Raw genomic sequence first — 18,610 nt, 5'->3', positions numbered from 1 at the left:
CAGCATACTCAGGTTAAAGATATCGGTCGATAGTTGTTATGCGAGTCAATATCTCCAGTTTTGTGAATTGGTATTATTTGTGCTACTAACCAGTCGGCAGGTAACTTTCAGATGTTAGGGATTTCTGAAATATATGGCATACGATCTGGCTTGATATAGCGATGGTGTTCCTCAATATCTTTTATTAATGTTATCCATACCGGTGATGTAGATATTTTGAGGTTTCCAATGAGCGGTTCAATGCCTTCAACAGTGATAGTAATGGTTTCCAAGTTCTGAAAAGGTTGGAACATTGAAATAGTCCTCCTGTGCAAAAAAATTAAAAAAAAATCGTGTTGAATACTCTGGCGCAATCGGCGCTAGGAGTGGGCATGCTGTCTGTTCCGAGTAAAGTTATTGGGTCCGCTTCTCTGGCTGGAGATATGGTTCGACATAATTTTGGGGGATTCCAATTTAGCAGGGGTGGTATGTCTTGTGAGTGCTATTTATTTTTTTGCAAAAGATATTGCGTAGCAATAGCTTTTCTAACGTTCTATTTTTGCATGGCATGCCTCAGCGGTGCGCATGCGTTTCCCCTTTTTTTACGAACTCTTCTTTTTGTTTCTTAGTTTTCGAAGAAACTCTGTACCCGCGTTTACATAAATGCGACAGAATGCGACAGCAGCGCGTCAGATTTCCTAAGGCATCACAAGTAATGCGATGCGCTAGCGTATACATGTAGCGCATTACCCCTGGCGCAATGGTGGCGCCATACGGTGTCGCACGTCGAAGGTAAAGCAGCGTTTCTGGCGCTTCCAAAGCTTCCGGAACGGCTGGTTCTGTTCTTTTTTCACGACTCGCATTTTCTGGCGTCTTACACTCGATTTAGACGTTTTTAAATGCAAAGCTGCAGTTGCAGCGCTTACTTTTCTTGTCGACATAATTTCTAATGCGATGCGCGGGCGTTTACATGCACTTCGAAAGTCGACTTACGTGTCTCAATCCACCCCGGTCTGGCGCATTTATGCGACGCGCTTTCCTAGCGCATTAGCCCCGTTTACATGGATGCGATGCGCTCGAAAATTGATACGATAAGATGCGATGCGCCACTTGTCGCATTCATGTAAACGCGGCTTATGAACCATGGGGTGGAATTATCGTTCGTTATGGGCACTGGGGGAACGTAGCGGTCTAGAAGCTCTGATAATTTCTCCCTGTAGAGTACCCAGTTGTGGTTTACGGATCGAAAATTAAACAAGGGTAGAAACAATTTCTGCAAAACTTGTTCCAATTGACAGTTAATCTCGTCGTAATTTGCGCTGTTTTAATCGCGAATTTGCTAAGAGTTAATTGAAGTTTATGATCACTAAAGCTGACCACATTTGAAAGAGATACTTCTGTGTCAGGAACGTTTGTGAAAACCATGTCTAATATATTGGAAGCACGGGTGGGTTCTTTAATAATTGGGAAAAGGTTGAAATATAACCGTAAATTGATAATTTCCAGGGACGCGTGACGAGAAGATAACATATGTTCCATTCGAGAAGCGGAAAATTTAAATCGCCAAGAAGATAAACATGGTTGGTAGGACTGAGATGGAAGGGTTTCCCCTTCCATGAGATGGAAGGGTTTCCCCTTGCGGGAACGCTTTCCCGCAAGTCAGAAACTGATGCCCGGGACCATGCGCCAATAAGTACGACGTCATGGAATTGATACAATAAAACGGGAGTGTTCGTTGTTTTGTTTATTTTTATGGCAATTAGTACATCCCACCAAGTACTTATATATATATATATATATATATATATATATATATATATATATATATAGAGAGAGAGAGAGAGAGAGAGAGAGAGAGAGAGAGAGAGAAATAAGGGTTGGCAGTCCAGAAAACCTCGGAAAGCAAAGGGGAGGTTGTGGTAGGTCATTGAAACAGATACAGAATTTGGAAAGAAAGAAAGAAAGCGGAGAAAAAATGCCCGCCCACCTACCACAACCTCCCCTTTGCTTTCCGAGGTTTTCTGGACTGCCAACCCTTATTTCTGTGTTATTTCTACGAGCCCCTCATTTCCTATTCTGATTCGCTACATATATATATATATAGCGAATCAGAATGCGAAATGAGGGCCTTGTTGAATCTTGGTGCCATAGGTAGCTTAAAAAGTTCAACGCCGGTCGACCACTCTCACGGTGTCGTAGACACTCGAGTCACGGCAGGGGTTAAAAAGGTCCCCTTCATCCCGAGTAGTCCGAGTGGCGCTGGCTACCACCTTTAGGCGCAAGAACAAGAACACCTTAACAAAAATACCCGAGAAATGTGGGGGGGGGGGGGGGGGATTTTCCAGCGGGTAGCGTAGCAGCCATCACACAGGACGCGTATTCTGGAGGTCGTGGGTTCGAATCCCACCAGGCGGGCATTTTTTCTTCGCTTTCTTTCTGTATTTCAAAATTCTTCTTCTGTTTCAATATCCTACCGCATTCTTCCCTTTGCTTTCTGACGCATTCTAGGCATTGCTTTCCGACGCAATTCGAGACCCCAAGGAGGCTCACTATTGGCAAAAATACAATCTATGCACTCCGGGACGCCTGAGGTCACATAACAAACAATATCAATGATATACTAAAAATAGCCGACGAATTCTACAGAAACCTATTCGCTTCTACCCCTGCCTCAGGCACACGTTTTCCCGTAAATAGTGTAGAACCCGTTCCGCAGGTTACAACACATGAGGTAGCGATGGCGCTCCAAGCAATGAGGAAAGACATAGCTGCAGGAGATCATGACATTGCGTCCGATACATTGAGCCTCAGAGGCAACGTTGTCCTACCGAAGCTTGCAGCCCTATTCTTGCAGGGCTTGAGCTCCCTAAGGATGCCAAGGGAGTGGAAAAATTCAAATTTAGTTATCCTACATAAAAAAGGTGATGCCAAAGAGCTTAAAAATTACAGGCCCATCAGCCTCTTCTCTGTTACCTACACATTGCTTACTAAGGCAATTCTTAACCGCATCGATGCCACTATTGCCTCTCAACAACCACTAGAACAGGCCGGTTTCAGGAAGTTTTTCTCAACTTGATATCATATTCACGCTATCAACCAGGTAATCGAAAAGTGCTCGGAGTATAATGCACCGATGTACATGGCATTCATAGATTATGAAAAAGCATTTGACTCAGTGCCCACTTCAGCAGTAATAAACGCGTTACGTGATCACGGCGCCGACAAGGCATACATTGCGCTATTTAATACCGATGTACGGGAACAATGCGGCTACATCACAGAACTTGCAAGCTTCCTATACAAAAGGGGGTCCGGCAAGGGGATGCAATATCACCACATTTATTTACAGCCTGTCTGGAGGGTGTGTTCAGAAGGCTTAGGTGTAGGAAAACAGGGGTGAGAAATAATGGCGAATATCTCAGCCACCTACAGTTTGCAGACGACATTGTCCTGTTCAGTCAGATCAGTACGAATTTGCAGCACATCCTTGGCCGATTGCGCTCAGCAAGTAAGGTTTCAGGCTTAAAAATAAACACGGAAAAGTCCAAGGTAATGACGAATCGACACGCTAAGGTACATCACTTCCAAGCAGGCAATGAGGTCTTGGAAACAGTCACCGAAGACGTCTATCCTGGGCAAGGCACAGCTGCAGATCCAAACCATGAACGAAAAAGTACCCGCAGAATACGCATGGGGTGGGCTGTGTTTGGTAAGAACACCGACATTCTCACTGTTAAGCTTCCCCTGTCACTCAAACAGCTTGTATTTAATCAATCGGTACTTCCAGTAATGACGTTTGGGGCAGAAACATGGGGTCTCACGAAGCGACTTGAAACCAAACTTCGATCGGCACAATTGGCCATTGAACGCCGAAAGCTAGGAGTCATGTTGAGGCAGGGGATAACAGCCGCATGGATTAGGAAACAGACCAAGGTGGAGGACATTCTAGTTCAAATTAAGCGAAGGAAACGGGGATGGGCTGCTCACGCAATGCGAATGAGGGACAACAGGTGGACCCTCCGTTTGACAGACTGACTGCCAATAGACCGCAAACGCACTAACGGTCGGCCGAGAGCTTGTTGGAGGGATGAGCTACAAAAATGTGAGGGGAAAACATGGGCGCTGCTGAGGCTGGAAATCCACAGGGAGAGGCTTTCATCCTGCATGAGAAGCGCTAGCCAAATTTTTCGGAATACCGGGTTCCCACGGTAATTTTTCTTCGACATTCTAAGAGTCTTGCAAATAGTAAACGCATGGCAAAATCAAACATTCAAAAAAGCATCCTAAAAAAACCCGTAATACTCAGCGTAGTATTCAACTTTGTATTGGGTGTCTAGGAAGCCAAACCGCAAAAAAACCTAACGGGCAGAGAGAGAAACGAGATGTACACTGACCTGAACTAAGTGCGTTTTTTACGCGTGAACACGTGCCTCACAAGGTGTGGTAACGCGTTCACAGCGATGTGGAAAGGGCATCACCTAGCGAGGAGAAGAACAAGCGCCAAGTGCACGTGCGCCAATTTAAAATAGCGCTTGAATGAGACGCCTATAAACGCGAACCTTTTCTAACCTACTAAATCTGGTGGGAAAGTATATACGGGTGAACATTGGTAAGCAAAATGAAAGTATTAGGCATATTTCAGGCGAGCCATCAATACATAAGTGATATTTGCATTGTTCTTTTACAGAAACATACATGGCCAATTGAACTTTTATTTAAAACATAAAAAATACACCATAACGAGAGCCATAACACTGTTCAAAGTTCAGATGTAACAAAAGGTTCTGGTAGATGCGTGAGCAGTGGAACACGTCAAAGAAGTATTGGTACGAAGAGGAATGGATATGCTGCCTGTGAGAAGTTATCTGAAGATCAGTTTTCGTTTAAAGAAAACCAGACAGCTTCGCTGTTCACATCAGTGTTAGCGACGTTAAGGAACTGAGGCTGGGCTACTTTTTTGGCTTTAAAAAGCGATTTTCTTAGTAGACCAATCTTTTTTTAACTTGACACATTTTAAAACTATCCGCCTGGGCCATTTTGCCACGTTCGGGGCGCATGACATTTGATCGTGCCGCCACCGACTTTGGAACACGGGTCACGTGGAATCTGAAAATCGGTGACGTGAGTAGGGACGTGGGAACAAGCATAGGTTAGAGGTGCGTAACTGCTGTGTCACCATTTCAAATAACTTCCGGGAATCGCGGTGGACGGTAATGTGTTGCTCCACACTACGCGATTGGTATGTCGCATGATGCGGGGGAGTCAGAGCGCTATTTCAAATTACTCCGACAAAATGGGAGTGAAATTGCTGACACCATCGGGGCCAAAGGATGTTGCGCGCTTCGCATGCCCGTGGATCCATCTGTTGCTATGAGGCACTGCGTGCCAGGGAAACAACACGCACTTGGCATGAATGCGATTTCATTTGAGTGTCCGGCCCGGTGATATGTTGTTCTAGCGTTTCGAGAGAACCCCTCTACCCGTACGATATATGTTTATTATTTACGGTTCGGAAACCTATTTCCCGCTGAATCACGCATAATTAAAATTGTTGCTCAGACATTGTTTCCGTACGACTGATTTACAAAGTTCCCAGGCGACGTATACCTGTTTGCTATGTGTAAAGTAAAGACTGCAACACCTTTTTGCCTAACACTCGCCGTAAATTAGTAAATACATACAAAGTCCTACTACAGTTCCGCGCTTAAATATTTCAGTGTGAAAACATCGCGTCTATACTGAAACACACAACACGATATTGCAATGTTGCTTTCAAGAAGTATGCTTTAACCTTTGTTGACAGTAAATGAATAAGAAAGTGCGTGTTTTTTGCCAACAAACCAGTGTAGGGATGGTACTCAGGAGCACCTTTTGTGCAGCGTATCCCTAACGAACTCACAGCCCTCGGGAAACAGATTTCGTAGTGCAGTTGCTGCGCTCGTGACAGCTGTGTCTGCTTGGTGGCACAGAAAACGCCGTAGTTGGGCGTTCCCGATGACACAGCTGCCTATAAATCAGTCATTCCTCTCTTTTCCGGCGGAAACCTAGGCACAAAGACCCGGCCTGCATCGGCGGCACTACGCATAAACACCACACCGCCTCGATTATAAGGCGTGCGCGCAGATGACCAACGACGCTGTATCAGGATGCTTATATACTCCCCCTTGGCCGGCTTTTACTATCGGTGCTGCCGTCTTCACAGAGATGAACACGAAATTTCCAGTCTTCCCACGTATCATACAGTTTATTTATATGTACATGCGACTTATTATGCCGCTGTTCGCATATATCCCTACACCATTTCTACACCGTATCTTTGGCGTAGCATGAAACAGCTGATTAGGCACTGGGTAGCGTTTCATGCTTTCGGTACCAAGTGCTGCGTGGTGGGGTGTTTGTAGAAAACAGCGGCTGCTGCAGAATCGTCTGTGGTTCACCTGTGGTGTGTCTGTCGTGGTTCTCATGATGATGATGATTATGGTTGGAGTTTTATGGCGCAAGGCCAGCTAGGGCAAAGAGCGCCAAACAAAAGTATCTTAAAAAAAATAGTGGGTACTAAAGCCAGAACAACAATAAAATCAATTAATGGCAATGGTGATTCCCGGTGTATAGGGCCAAATTTGATTATGCGTGATAGGAAATGAGGTTTAAAAACTTGACGTCTGACAAATACTCAACTAGACGTTTCACGGAAACAATGGCATCGTCACCTAGAAAAAACGATGGATGTAGGGGAATATGTTGTCTGTAGAGTTCCCTGAAGTGTTTGTGTCGTGTTGTGTGAAGTGCCTTGCATGTGATTAGTATGTGCACTACGGATAGGGCCTCTCCGCACCTGCTGCACTGGGGTCTAGAGGATCCCATCAGCAGATACGAGTGCGTTGCATGGGTGTGCCCTATCCGCAGCCTACCCAAGGCGACTTCTGTGTGTCTGTTGCGTGTGTCATTGGTGTATGGCCCCAAGCGTGGTTTTATAACGTGTAACTTGTTATCTGTCTGTTCACTCCAGTGTGTTTGCCATGTTCTACGCAATTGTTGTCTTATGTGTGGCTTGAGGTCTGTATATGGTAGGGTTGTTATGTCTACAGTGTTCCTGAGTGCAGCATCAGCGGCCCTCTCGTCTGCCAACTCGTTCCCAGCGATCCCAGCGTGTCCTGGGACCCAGCAGAGGAGCAGCTGATGCTTCTGTGCATACACAGACATGATAGTGTTAAATACAAGATTAACTATGTAGTTTTTGGGGGGTGTATGCGATGACAGTGCGCGAACAACACTCAAGGAATCTGTGTAGATGATAGACTTCGGAATTCGATTTTCAAGTATGTGTCGTACAATCAGTAAAATTCTATATGCTTCTGCTGAAAAAAATGTTGTGTGGACGCTCATGGTTCTGGCTGCACTGAAATTCGGACCATGAGCAGCGCAGGAGACCATAGTGGAGGTTAGACGCGTCACTGTAAAATTCTGTAAGTGGGTATTTAAACTGCAGAGACAGAAAGTGCTGGAGTATTGCAGCTCGCGGTACCCGATTTTTGTCAAGTTTCATAAAAGAAAGGTCGCAGGACACAGGACGAACTTTCCAAGGATGTAAAATGTCTGAAAAGAATGATCTGTACACTTCTAAAAACGAATCGCTCAGATCCGAGGCTCGCTCTCTCACTCTAAGTGAAAACGGCAGAGGAACGGATGGGCGATTTACAAAAAGCACAGATGTGGATGTGTCGTTAAAGGCAGGATAAAAAGGATGGTTATTCAGCGATGAAATTTTAAAAGCATAAAGTCAGTCCATGTACGTCCGTTGGTTATCAAGGCTCCACTTATTACACTCGGCATACAAACTCTCGACAGGGCTAGTGCGAAAAGCACCCGCCGCAAGCCGTAGCCCCAAGTGTAGCACTGGGTGAAGCATTCGCAACGCTGTTTTAGTCGCCGACCCATATACCACACTGCCATAGTCTAAACGAGACCCAACCAAAGCAGTATAGAGCCGTAGTAGCTGTCGTGGTTCTGCCCCCGGATGTTCGCCGTGCTCCCAGTTCAGCCTTGCACATAACAGCAGCTACACTGCGACAGCTATAGGTATCCTGGAAGGGATGACGGCAACGTGAACAGCAAGAACAGCTGCTTCACAAGATACACCAACCAAATAAGAAGCTACCTTCCCACGTTATCAGTTTCAAAGCCTTCTGCACAGAAACTGGGAACCCGTGTTCTGGATTTTTTTCACTAGAGCAACCTTTCGTTTTGGACGTTTCAGGGTAAGCGGCTACGAAATATGTATCATGCACATTTATATGAACGATATAGCTTGGGGAATGCGTGGGTCATCATCAGGCAACCATTGCTCTCTCCAAGCCAACATCGGCAAGCTTGTACGCCCTAAACACATAGCGGTAATAAAGTTGCAATGCGGCTTCACCAAAGGTAGCTAGAACACCACGGATTCACAAGATAGACTAACTCTTCAGGCGACATGGTATCAAATAACGAAGTTCGAGCACCTATAAGTTATGAGACTATACAGAAGGCCACGGGCCCTGCAGAGAGCGTTTAATAAACGTTTTCAGTAACAAATGATGCTTAGAGCTCAGTAAGGCACCTACCACCACCACGGAATACTATGCCCTCGCTACGTTGCCAATAAAAAATACAGATATGAGAAGCCTATACACTAAACAAACACGATCAGGAGAGGATTTAGGCTCTACTTTGCAAACACAAAGCTCTAAATATTGAACCAGATTTAAAATCACCGAAAGTTGTTTGTTGAAATAACTGAGACCCCCGCAGGGGCTTCTCGAATGCTCGTTGTGACTGTGATTGCAGACACTGCGGACACGGAGCCCTTACATATAATCTGTGACCAACCATGGCATTGTGTTGAATGACGGCGATCCCTCCGTAATTCTCGAACGGGGCAACTCGGAGCCCTCGTAAAATTCCTGCCGATAGGTCTGTTCACCAGGCAGGAAGCTCTGGGACTTTGCTGAGTCCCAGGGTAAATAACCACAGTCGAGTGAGTACCCGATTCTCCTGCTTATACTATTCGCATGGTATGCTCAAAATTCTTTTTCCAAACTGATCAGGTACCGGAAAGGGTCCGCAGCGAAGCAACGAAATCGCTTCCCAACGAACACTTTTGCAAACCAAGGAATTTTCCGAAATTCCTTGTAAAAAGTTAAAATTGTAGTCATCAGCAAATGTGTACAGAAATTTTACGATACATGTAATGCATCCATGGCGAAAACTACACGACACATGAGTTGCCAAGTCGTAACGTGCTCCTCGAAATATGCACCAAAGAGCAATCAGAGAAACTACTGAACCGGAAGAACATGTGCCAGCTCACAAATACTTGCCTTACTGTGCCATAGTCTCACAACGTCACAGGCAGTCGTTTCTCAAATAGAACTCTGGCACAAAAAAAAAACAATAGCAGGCGCTTAGCTCGGCTATACCGGGATATAAGCAGCGTGAGCTAAAGTGTAGCTGCCTATTCTTAGCTTTCCTCTTTCTCTAGGATTAGCTTGATTATCATTCTTACTGCTGCTTCAATAACACACACACGGTATACGCGTGAATATTTATGTTTGCTCAATGTCTGGTTCTTTCTCTACTGCCACAAAGACGGCTCGGTTGTTCGCAGCAGCGTCAGACTTGGCTACCACGGAACGGAGGCGCGCAGCTGGGCGCGACCCGACGCCGCGGCTATGACGTCACTCCTGTGGAATGCGCAGATCGGCGAGGCGCGTGCTGCGGCAGCTGAGCGCGCGGCGGGGGCGGCTCCGACGCGCCAGCTGTGCGCTGTGTGACGTCACTGCTCCTCGCGTATGCGCAGCATGGCTAACCAGGAGCAACGCGAAACTGCTCAACCCCGCCCAGTTTAGCTTACGCTACAAAAAAGATCTTGAAGGTCTGCACCACGAAGGTGTAATTGCAGTGGAGTGAAATATGAGGAGACGGGGTAGCAAGAAAATTAAAAACAGGCAGATTAGCTTAACATTTGGCAGAAGCACCCTTTATCAGTCAATAAACGCAGCGCCTATTTGCGCCCAAGTTTCTCTGTGTAAGCGAAACCGGCGTAGGTGGTCCAAGTGTCGGCATCACGGGCATAATACAAACACATGTAGAGGGGCTGACATGCGGGAATTGGGTTCTGCAGGACCACCCAACCGAAAACTGAATTACCAAGACATTCGTTTGGTCACTCCGCGAAAACTCCCCCCCTGCTGATTCCCAGTTTTCTCGCGTCTTCAGATATAAGAAGGAGAGAATATAATTTGTCCTAGCAGAAATCATAACTTTTTCTGAAGCGCGGAAAGCACACGCTATCTTGTGTGCTTTCATGAGGGCGTGTCGGCGAAAGCATATTCGTCGAACCCAATCAAGCTGGTTAAGCCCGGTTGCGAGGCGGCTGTCGAATATCGTGCGGTTTCAAATACCTAAACACGGACTCAGAGAGGCAGACACCTGGCGGATCGTGCAATCCATGATCACGAGCCGCATTGTCTATGGCGCCCCATACCTCGCTCTAAAATCTCAAGAAATCGCCAAACTCGACACACTAATAGGAAAGTCGTATCAGGCAGCCCTTGGGCTTCCCAACTTTACATCGACGGAACGCCTCTTCGGCTGGGCATCTATAATACCGTTCCAGAGCTTTTTGAATCACACCTTACAAGTCAACGCCACCGGCTACGAGCTCCCTCCAGTGGCCGCCACCTCCTAACCCGCCTCGGCTACCCCTCCAACCCCACTCCCGAAACCTTCTGCCCTCTCCCACCCCACAACCCGCGCTGCCATCCAAGTGCTCCCAATACCAAAGCACATTCACACCCTCTCCAACAAGGGGCGCCACTCACACCGCACACGACTACTACTTAAACGTTATAGCACAGACCCCACTGCGTACTACACAGACGCCGCCCCATACAGCACACACCCTGCCCCCGCCATCGCAATCATACACTCAACAGGCAACACCACCACTACAGCCACCATACGCACCACATCTATTGACACTGCAGAGGAGGCGGCCATTGCACTCACCATTGCACACACGCCTGCTGCGCACATCGCCATCCTGACTGATTCCCAATCCGCCTACCGTCGCTACGCCATGGGTCGCATCACCAACCTCTCCCTCTTCATCCTCACCCAACGACCTACACTACCGGACATCCGTCTCGTATGGATCAAAGGGCATCGTCTCTTGCCGGGAATGAGGTGGCTCACGCCCCTGCCCGTGCCCTAACCTACCGGGCATTGCCGGAGGAGATGAACCACCCACCACCCCCAGACCCTCCTACCCTCCAGCCTTTACCCCCCACCTACGCCGATATACTCTCCCACTACCGTCAGTCCCGCCGCTACTACCCACCACCCCACCCGTCCCTCCCCACTGCGGACGCTCGGATCTGGCGGCGCCTACAGACCAACACTTTACCCGCCGCGGTGGCTCATTGGCTAAGGCGTTGCGCTGCTGAGCACGAGGTCGCGGGTTCGATTCCCGGCCGCGGCGGCCGCTTTTCTGATGGAGGCGAAAAGCAAAAACGCCCGTGTGTACGAGATTTCGGCGCACGTTAAAGATCCCCAGGTGGTCAAAATTAATCCGGAGCCCTCCACTACGGCGCGCCTCATCGCCTGCGTTGCGTCGGCGCGTTAAACCCTACAATCATCATCATCAACCAACACTTTCTATAACCACCAGCATCTACACCATATATCTCCGACCACTTACTCCCCAAACTGCACACACTGCAACTCCCCATTGACAACACTCCACTTGGTGTGGCAGTGCCCCACTATCCCTTCATCCCCCACCCACCCAACCTACGAGCAGTGGGAGTGCGTGCTGCGCAGCGGCCAGCTCAAGGACCAGGCTGCACTGGTCGAACGGGCTAGGTCAGCGGCCGTGGCAGGTGGCCTACCTGAATAGGATGGCCGCCCTTGCCCGTCTTTTTTAACACCCTCTTTACCATCACCCAATTTTCAGAAATAAATGTTTACTCTCTCTCTCTCTCTCTCTCTCTCTCTCTCTCTCTCTCTCTCTCAAATACCTACAATGAATTCGCGAGGCCGGGTGATAAGGCTGGTGAAAGTGGATGCGCTGCGGAGGGGTGGTTTAGTTACGAGTGTACCTCAGAGGATGGTGTAGGATCTTTTAACTTTTCCTGATGGTGAGAGTTCCGAACATTTGATAAAGAAGTGCTCACGTTTTTTTTTGCTTGCACGCGTGTGCAAGGCGTTTGCAAGAGATAGCGAGGTATGTTCCAAGCATTGCCCTAATAATTAAAGGGAAATTCTATATTGACTACTGCAGAAGGAATTTATTTCTCTGGGGCATGTCTTTCCACTGCTGCACTGGAGTACGCAAATGCAATTTTATATTGGCTTTTTTGCTGGAATGTCCGTTTGGTGTTGGAATGAGATGGTTACGACGATCAGATTGCCGAAGCGCTAACACGTATCTGATTTCCTAAAAGGATGTGTTGCAGATTATTTTAAAAACCTTCGTATTGCAATATATTTTGCTTTTCCTACGTTATATAGATCGTCGGAAAGCATTCATCTTCTCATGCCGTTTACCTAATGAGGCTTATAAAGAATTTTCATACTGTTGACGTTTTGGTCGTACCTAATTTCTAGTTTTCCAATGCGTCCTTCAGGCAGACGCTGTGGCACAATTTGTTTGGTTTTGTAACAATGTTACTTTTTGTACTATAAACGTTCGGTGTAGGCTTTGCCCGTTAACGTTTCAAGTTCAATGCTCGAGCATTTATTTCTTGCACTACGTGTCCACATGTTTAGCTGTTACGTCTACTCTAGACTGTACTTATTTTTTTCTACTCACTTCCGTTGTGCAGCTTTCTTATGAACCAGTTTCTGCGTTCTCACTGATTGACATCTAGCGTGAGCTCCAATAACATTATCGTTCCTGTGTTGGGGGTCGTGAAATTTTATTGTAACCTCGTTTCCCTTATTCTTGTCTGTTTCAAAATAAAGAGACAGGCACTCCATCCTCATGTGGTGTGGTGTTAATCTCCGGCCTCCAGAATTTCTCTTTTATGAGGGTGCGCTTAGAAAAATTACTTGCGCGTGAGAAAAAAGCTAAAAAATGAGTACATATTACATGACTGCGAAAGCGTCGTGTGCCCCACAAATAGCAAAAGCGGGCCATGTGAGCAGCGGATCGGCACGAAATTTAACCTGCCTAATATAAAAAATCCGTGGCGGCAACGGACAATAGTAGAAACAAGGGATGCTCGATGACCAGAGAGGACAATAAAGACTACGCTACAAAGACTTCACATAAAACATAGCTTGATTAGTTTATACACCTACGTCGGCTTGCATTATGGAAATTCAACAGCAATGCGGCTTCTTTTTGAGATAGTTTGCGGTAGATCGTACGTAGATCGTACGTTTGTGGTAGATCGTAGATGCTCGTCCTATAAAGCCACCATAACAGAGATTCGCAGCTTCACAGTTCTCAGTTTCGAATGGTCTTCGGAGTGGTTACATGACTGCAGAAGGGGCTTGCCCCAGGATGCTAACACGGCTTTTGATGTACACTGAGATACAAGTAGGTGCTTTAATAAAAAAGCAATATGGCTTCCACTGGCGATATTTTACTGTAACATGACGAGCGTGTCTATTAAGCTGCCGTTATGCAGATTAGTGTATTCTGAGTACGTAGCTCCGAATGCCCTTCGGACTGCTGATTTACCTTCTGAAGGGTATTGGCCAATGACTAACAGCTGCCATCAGAAGCTCACGGTAGACTTATAAACTCCCATTTTACTTCTGTGGAAACATCCCCAGACGCCACTCAGCATACCTTCTCAAGAAGATCGGTGATGAAGATGACGGCTAATGCAATGTGTTCACTGCAGAATAACGAGTTCCTATCGCCATATAGCTCTTGTTTGAAATCACTTAAGCGGGCAGAGCTCATCAGAGTAGTTTTTTTACTTGTGTACGTGATACCTTCTTGTATTTTAAAATATGCAAAATGATAATTTCTTTGTTGTGTTGAACGAGACCATATATATATGGATAGTGTTTGTACATTGACCTGACTCAAACGTCTCGTCATATGTTACTTCTTATCAAAGCAGAATGTCATCAGCGCTGACCCCCGAAAATGTGGCGATCGCCCTGAAGATTGCCTCTCTAGCCGCACTGGTGCTGGTCGGTTGGGTCGATCTCGCATGCAGACGTACAAAAATCCATGGAAGGACCCGTGGTCTTACGCTTCTTGACATTGCACATGGAGTAAGTACTATTGATTCGTGAATCTACTAGAAAGCAGCGTATATTACAGAAACGTGTTTACAGATAATTTTTAAGGAGTTGGACATAGCAATCCTATACCTCAACACAGTGGGAACGTCAAATAGTTTAATGAAGAACACCACCACTTGTCAGGATGTATATGGTAACTTAAAATCTCCGCAAACCTTCTCCCATCCCCTCCGTGCCTCGGATTGCTGAGAGACTCTGAAAATGTACTTGGTCAAGGGTGCGAGCCAGTATAATGACTCAAGTTTAACACTGTTGGGGTAATCAAACATCGGGGAGTGCACTAGTAAAAGCGAAGAAATGTCGCCATGGCTCCCACAGGCCGAGTGAAGTCATACATTGTGAAAATAAAAAAAATGTAAAAAGACATCATTCCCACACAATTCCTAGTGATAAATATTCCAGTAAGTAAATCGTGCAATATACCCTTGCCACCTGAGGTAAAACCGGTGCAACACTTGCTGAACGTAGCCCGAGCAACACCACTGCTCCATACGCTCGCGAAAAATGCTACCGCGAAGCCCACTTTCCCATTTGTTATGCTGAAACTACTTTAGGCGGAAAACATGCTTGATCATTACGGAAAAAGTTCACAATACGTTTGGCGCATGCTTTCGTTTCGTCATCTTCGTTATAACCAAATAAAAATAAGCGGGATACAGGCATTCCATAAGCCGACTAAAAGTACCAGGTAAGTGTGAGTATCCACAGTCTCGTTTGTTGAATTGATGATTTGACTGGCAGAGCAAGTGGTGACAAACGGGAAAGTTTAACACGTATGCTGCCTACACAAGGTGTTTCATAGTTACGACACATCCTTAGTATAAAAAAATAATTTGTTCAAACGCCTGTGTAGCTTTGATGGGAATAGTGAGCTCGCCATAAGTTTGTTTGAAAGAAATCTTGCTCAGCGACCGGTTTCAGCTGCGCGTGCAGAATGTACAATGCAACGCATTCGATAATTTTCGGCCCGGGCATGCGCTAATGACCGGTTAAGGTTGAAAAGCGTGAAGTTCAAAATCGCCATCTCATACATTTCAGTCTTTCAGCTATACGTTTCCGGTCGAAACATTCAACACAATTTTTAGAAAACCGCCGAGCTTTTCGTCAATTAGTGTCTGAGGAAATTTTCAGCTACACGAGTATTCCATGAGTTTTTGAATGACTTATCAAGCTTATATTAATGTCTTTGCAGATTTTATGTCTAAAAACGGCAGCGCTGTTCGTGGCCAAGGCATGCATCACTGTGGAGTCACAAACGCAGCAATCCATAGGTGGAAGTACGGTTGTGTTCACCGACTACGCATACGACATCATCGCGTCTCTCACTGCCGTAAGAACGTTTGTGCTCACTTTAACAGCTCTGCATAATGTGCAAATCATGGCATTTCAACACTTTATGTACACAACGGTAAATGCACATTTGTACTTATGACAATACCGTAAACAGCGTCGCAGTATAAATAGCCTTTCTTCCGCGTTGTAAAGTTGTCAAAAACTAGGGATTACATATGCTCATTACACTCACATGCTTACTTTGCAGCAGGAAGGGTATCCGTAAATACAAGCGTAACACACACGGGTGTAAGTTTGTGTAAGCAAGCAATTTATACGTTGTTATTCTGCCCGACAGCCTGCCTTTTTGTGATAAATGAATGTTCGTTTCGTTGTGTTCTATTACCGAAAGGAATGTTCAAATAATTGAAATCCGTTGTACGTCTTCATGGTGCGTTCCTTCACATAGCCGCCGAAGCCGGTTGAGGTGTAAGCATTTTTATTTATTTATTTAAAATATCTTACAGGCCCCTGTTCAGGGCATTGAGTAAGTGGGGTAACAAAGGAAAAAGTTACAGATCATTCATCACAAAATCACGAGTTAAAAAAAAAACATCAGAACAACTTATGACGACAAGGTTTGCAATACACGTGCAAGTTCGAAAACGATAACAAGAAAAGGAAAAGTCAGTATCATATCGCACACACGTAAACTGCGCACAAACATTGCAAGTATACTGAACGCTAACACGCTAGTAGGTAAACAGGAGAACAACCAAAGATACCCAAATATGCGCAGACGAAGTGCACCAATCAGTTTCTGCAGTCTCGAGTATGCACAATGGAAAGATAACAGGAAAAAACGCAGAACATACTCGCGCACGTAAAGAGACATTTCCAGCATAAAATGTTTGTACTCAGGCACAAAGTGCGACAGATTGTTTTGGTCTTCCAGCAGAGAAAAAAAAATTGGAAGATTAAAAAAGGCATACAGGACATGGCAGAAAAAAAATGCGAAAACAGTGGTAAGGCCTTATTGTAAAAATGTCTTACCACTGTTACCATCCAAACAGAAGCACATTACAGCTTTAAGCTACTCCGAACAAAATATGCAATTCATTGTTGCGCTCTGCGGAATTGAATGAGCACTGGAGGTTTATAGGATCTAAAAGCAGGCACACGAGACCGGCTTTGATCAGTCAGTGCAGAAAAGACGCACACTGTAAAAGAATCCAACCCTTCCTTTCTTTCTCAGCAGCTCTATCAATGATGCCACTGAAAGTTCAATGCATCGAAAGCATGTCGTCTATAGCAATCCCCAAAAACTAGTGTTTGTGCCGGCGCCCCATTTTGCTGTAAAGCGCCAGTGCTGTTGTAAGCAAGTACTAAGAAATTCAGCTGGTACACCACGGCATATTCTCTTGCTGTAGAGTATTTTTTTCTATGGGCAAGGAATGTCTATTCTTATCGGTTGTATGGGATGTATATAGGCGTGACATTGGCGGCGTAAATGCTGCAGGCACGAATACGAGCAGCGACGATTCTCCTTCTTAGCTAGAGCTTGCTTTAGATAACTTTGGGACGCCTCTGGACGGAACAACTGAGACGGTAACCAACCTGTTCAACAGGGGATATTTTTTATAGACTCTGTACTCTACAATATTGTGTTTATTGTGCGCTTGCATATTACAATAAATAAGGTATGCACAGCAACCTGTGAAAGGAGCCTTCAGGCAGGCTTAGTATATTTTATTTTGTTTTTACGACGTTCAGCGCCCATTTACATTATGCAGAAGAAAAAATAGCCTAATGGTGTCTTTAAAAACGCAAGAGGCTTCTGTTCAGTCTCATAATTTTAGAAAACAACCTTAACCATTCTGCAGTAGTCCATGAAACCTTTTCAAGGGAGGCACTTCTCTGTCCAATCTCTAAAAGACGTCAAATGCTGTACCTGCTACACGAAAGAACGCTCGCAAATTCAGCTTTCGTATCATACCGGTATTTCAGGTGACTCGGATCTAGCTATCTAAAGCCTTGTTCATAGCACAAAAGTGAGACTGCGAAAAAAAATGCAACGGTAAAGTCAGAGTTCATCTGCAAGTAATTTGAGATCAGTAGAAATTAAGACACGATTAAAAAGTTGCGAGCAAACATGGGGTAACCTGGTATTCCTACAAAACTAGTTATTAAAAGCGTTGTCTGGTAGCCATTCACAAAGGGAGCGAAATTTCGAAATAACAACTTGTAATCATTTACGGAATGAACACGTAAAGTCATGTAAAAAAACGTAAAGGTGCAGTGCGTACCCCGTGAACGAGTGCGGCAAACTGTGCTGTGCGTGCTCTCGCGTCTTCTTTCTTGTGCTTCGTCCTGTTTTGCATTGTTACAGATACAGATAATACATAGAGGTTCCTACTAACATGTACTGCAGGACATTTTGGGGCTTGTGTCTAAGCGAGCCGCGGGTAGCGACGTCGCACTAGTAATTGGAATGACTCACCAAAAAACTCAAAAGTTGCCTGGGGCTCCAAAAACAGCTAGGTCATTGTAACTGATTATTTGAAGTTGTTTTATTCACAAAAGAGCGGGGCTCGGGATGAACTATTTGTCCGGGAGTAACTAAAACTTTATTCAAGCAGAACAACAAGAACTCTTGACTTTTTTGTTGTTTTTAGCTTCAAGAGCCAAAGCAAGGCAAAACAAGTAGGAGAGGAACGTTGCTAGGTGCTATGAAGGCGCGCACGATGTCACGCGATGGCAGCAAAAAAATTTTCTCTAGTATATACTAGTACAAAACTACATGCATAAAGGTACTAAATGCATAAAGGTGATAAATTCATAAACTATCATTGCGAGAGCTTGCGCGTGTATCTCATAGGACTAGTGTGGTGTTGCTTTCTTTGCGGATTTTACCAGTCACGTTTTTCAGTAGCTAAAGATTGAAATACATGACCAAAATTGAAAGCGTACACATTAACGCTTATTTAGTAAATGCAGGTACCTTAGCAACATATCTTATTTGTGCGATGCGCGTTCTCTTCATGCCCCTTCG

The 18,610-nt window shown here is 45.4% G+C and overlaps 1 protein-coding gene across 6 annotated transcripts in view; it reads left to right on the top strand.

Moving 5' to 3' along the window:
- Positions 1–18,610, top strand: part of LOC144158387 (ATP-binding cassette sub-family C member 2-like) — a 131,351-nt gene that overhangs the window by 23,875 nt on the left and 88,866 nt on the right. For 4 of the 6 annotated variants that reach the window (XM_077689255.1, XM_077689258.1, XM_077689259.1 and 1 more), the window contains 2 exons: positions 14,100–14,256; positions 15,479–15,616. In XM_077689255.1, coding sequence (XP_077545381.1) covers positions 14,101–14,256; positions 15,479–15,616 — 294 coding nt within the window. In that variant the 5' untranslated portion in view covers position 14,100. Of the gene's footprint in view, positions 1–14,096; positions 14,257–15,478; positions 15,617–18,610 lie in introns of all 6 variants that reach the window. The other 2 variants (XM_077689254.1, XM_077689256.1) reach the window with 1 other exon arrangement.

The sequence above is a fragment of the Haemaphysalis longicornis genome, unplaced genomic scaffold (assembly GCF_048455015.1).
Source record: "Haemaphysalis longicornis isolate Haplotype H1 unplaced genomic scaffold, Haemaphysalis longicornis Haplotype H1 scaffold_10, whole genome shotgun sequence".
Classification (NCBI taxonomy): Eukaryota; Metazoa; Arthropoda; class Arachnida; order Ixodida; family Ixodidae; genus Haemaphysalis; species Haemaphysalis longicornis.
Note: the sequence above shows the minus strand (reverse complement) of the source record. Positions and strands in the feature narration are given on the sequence as shown.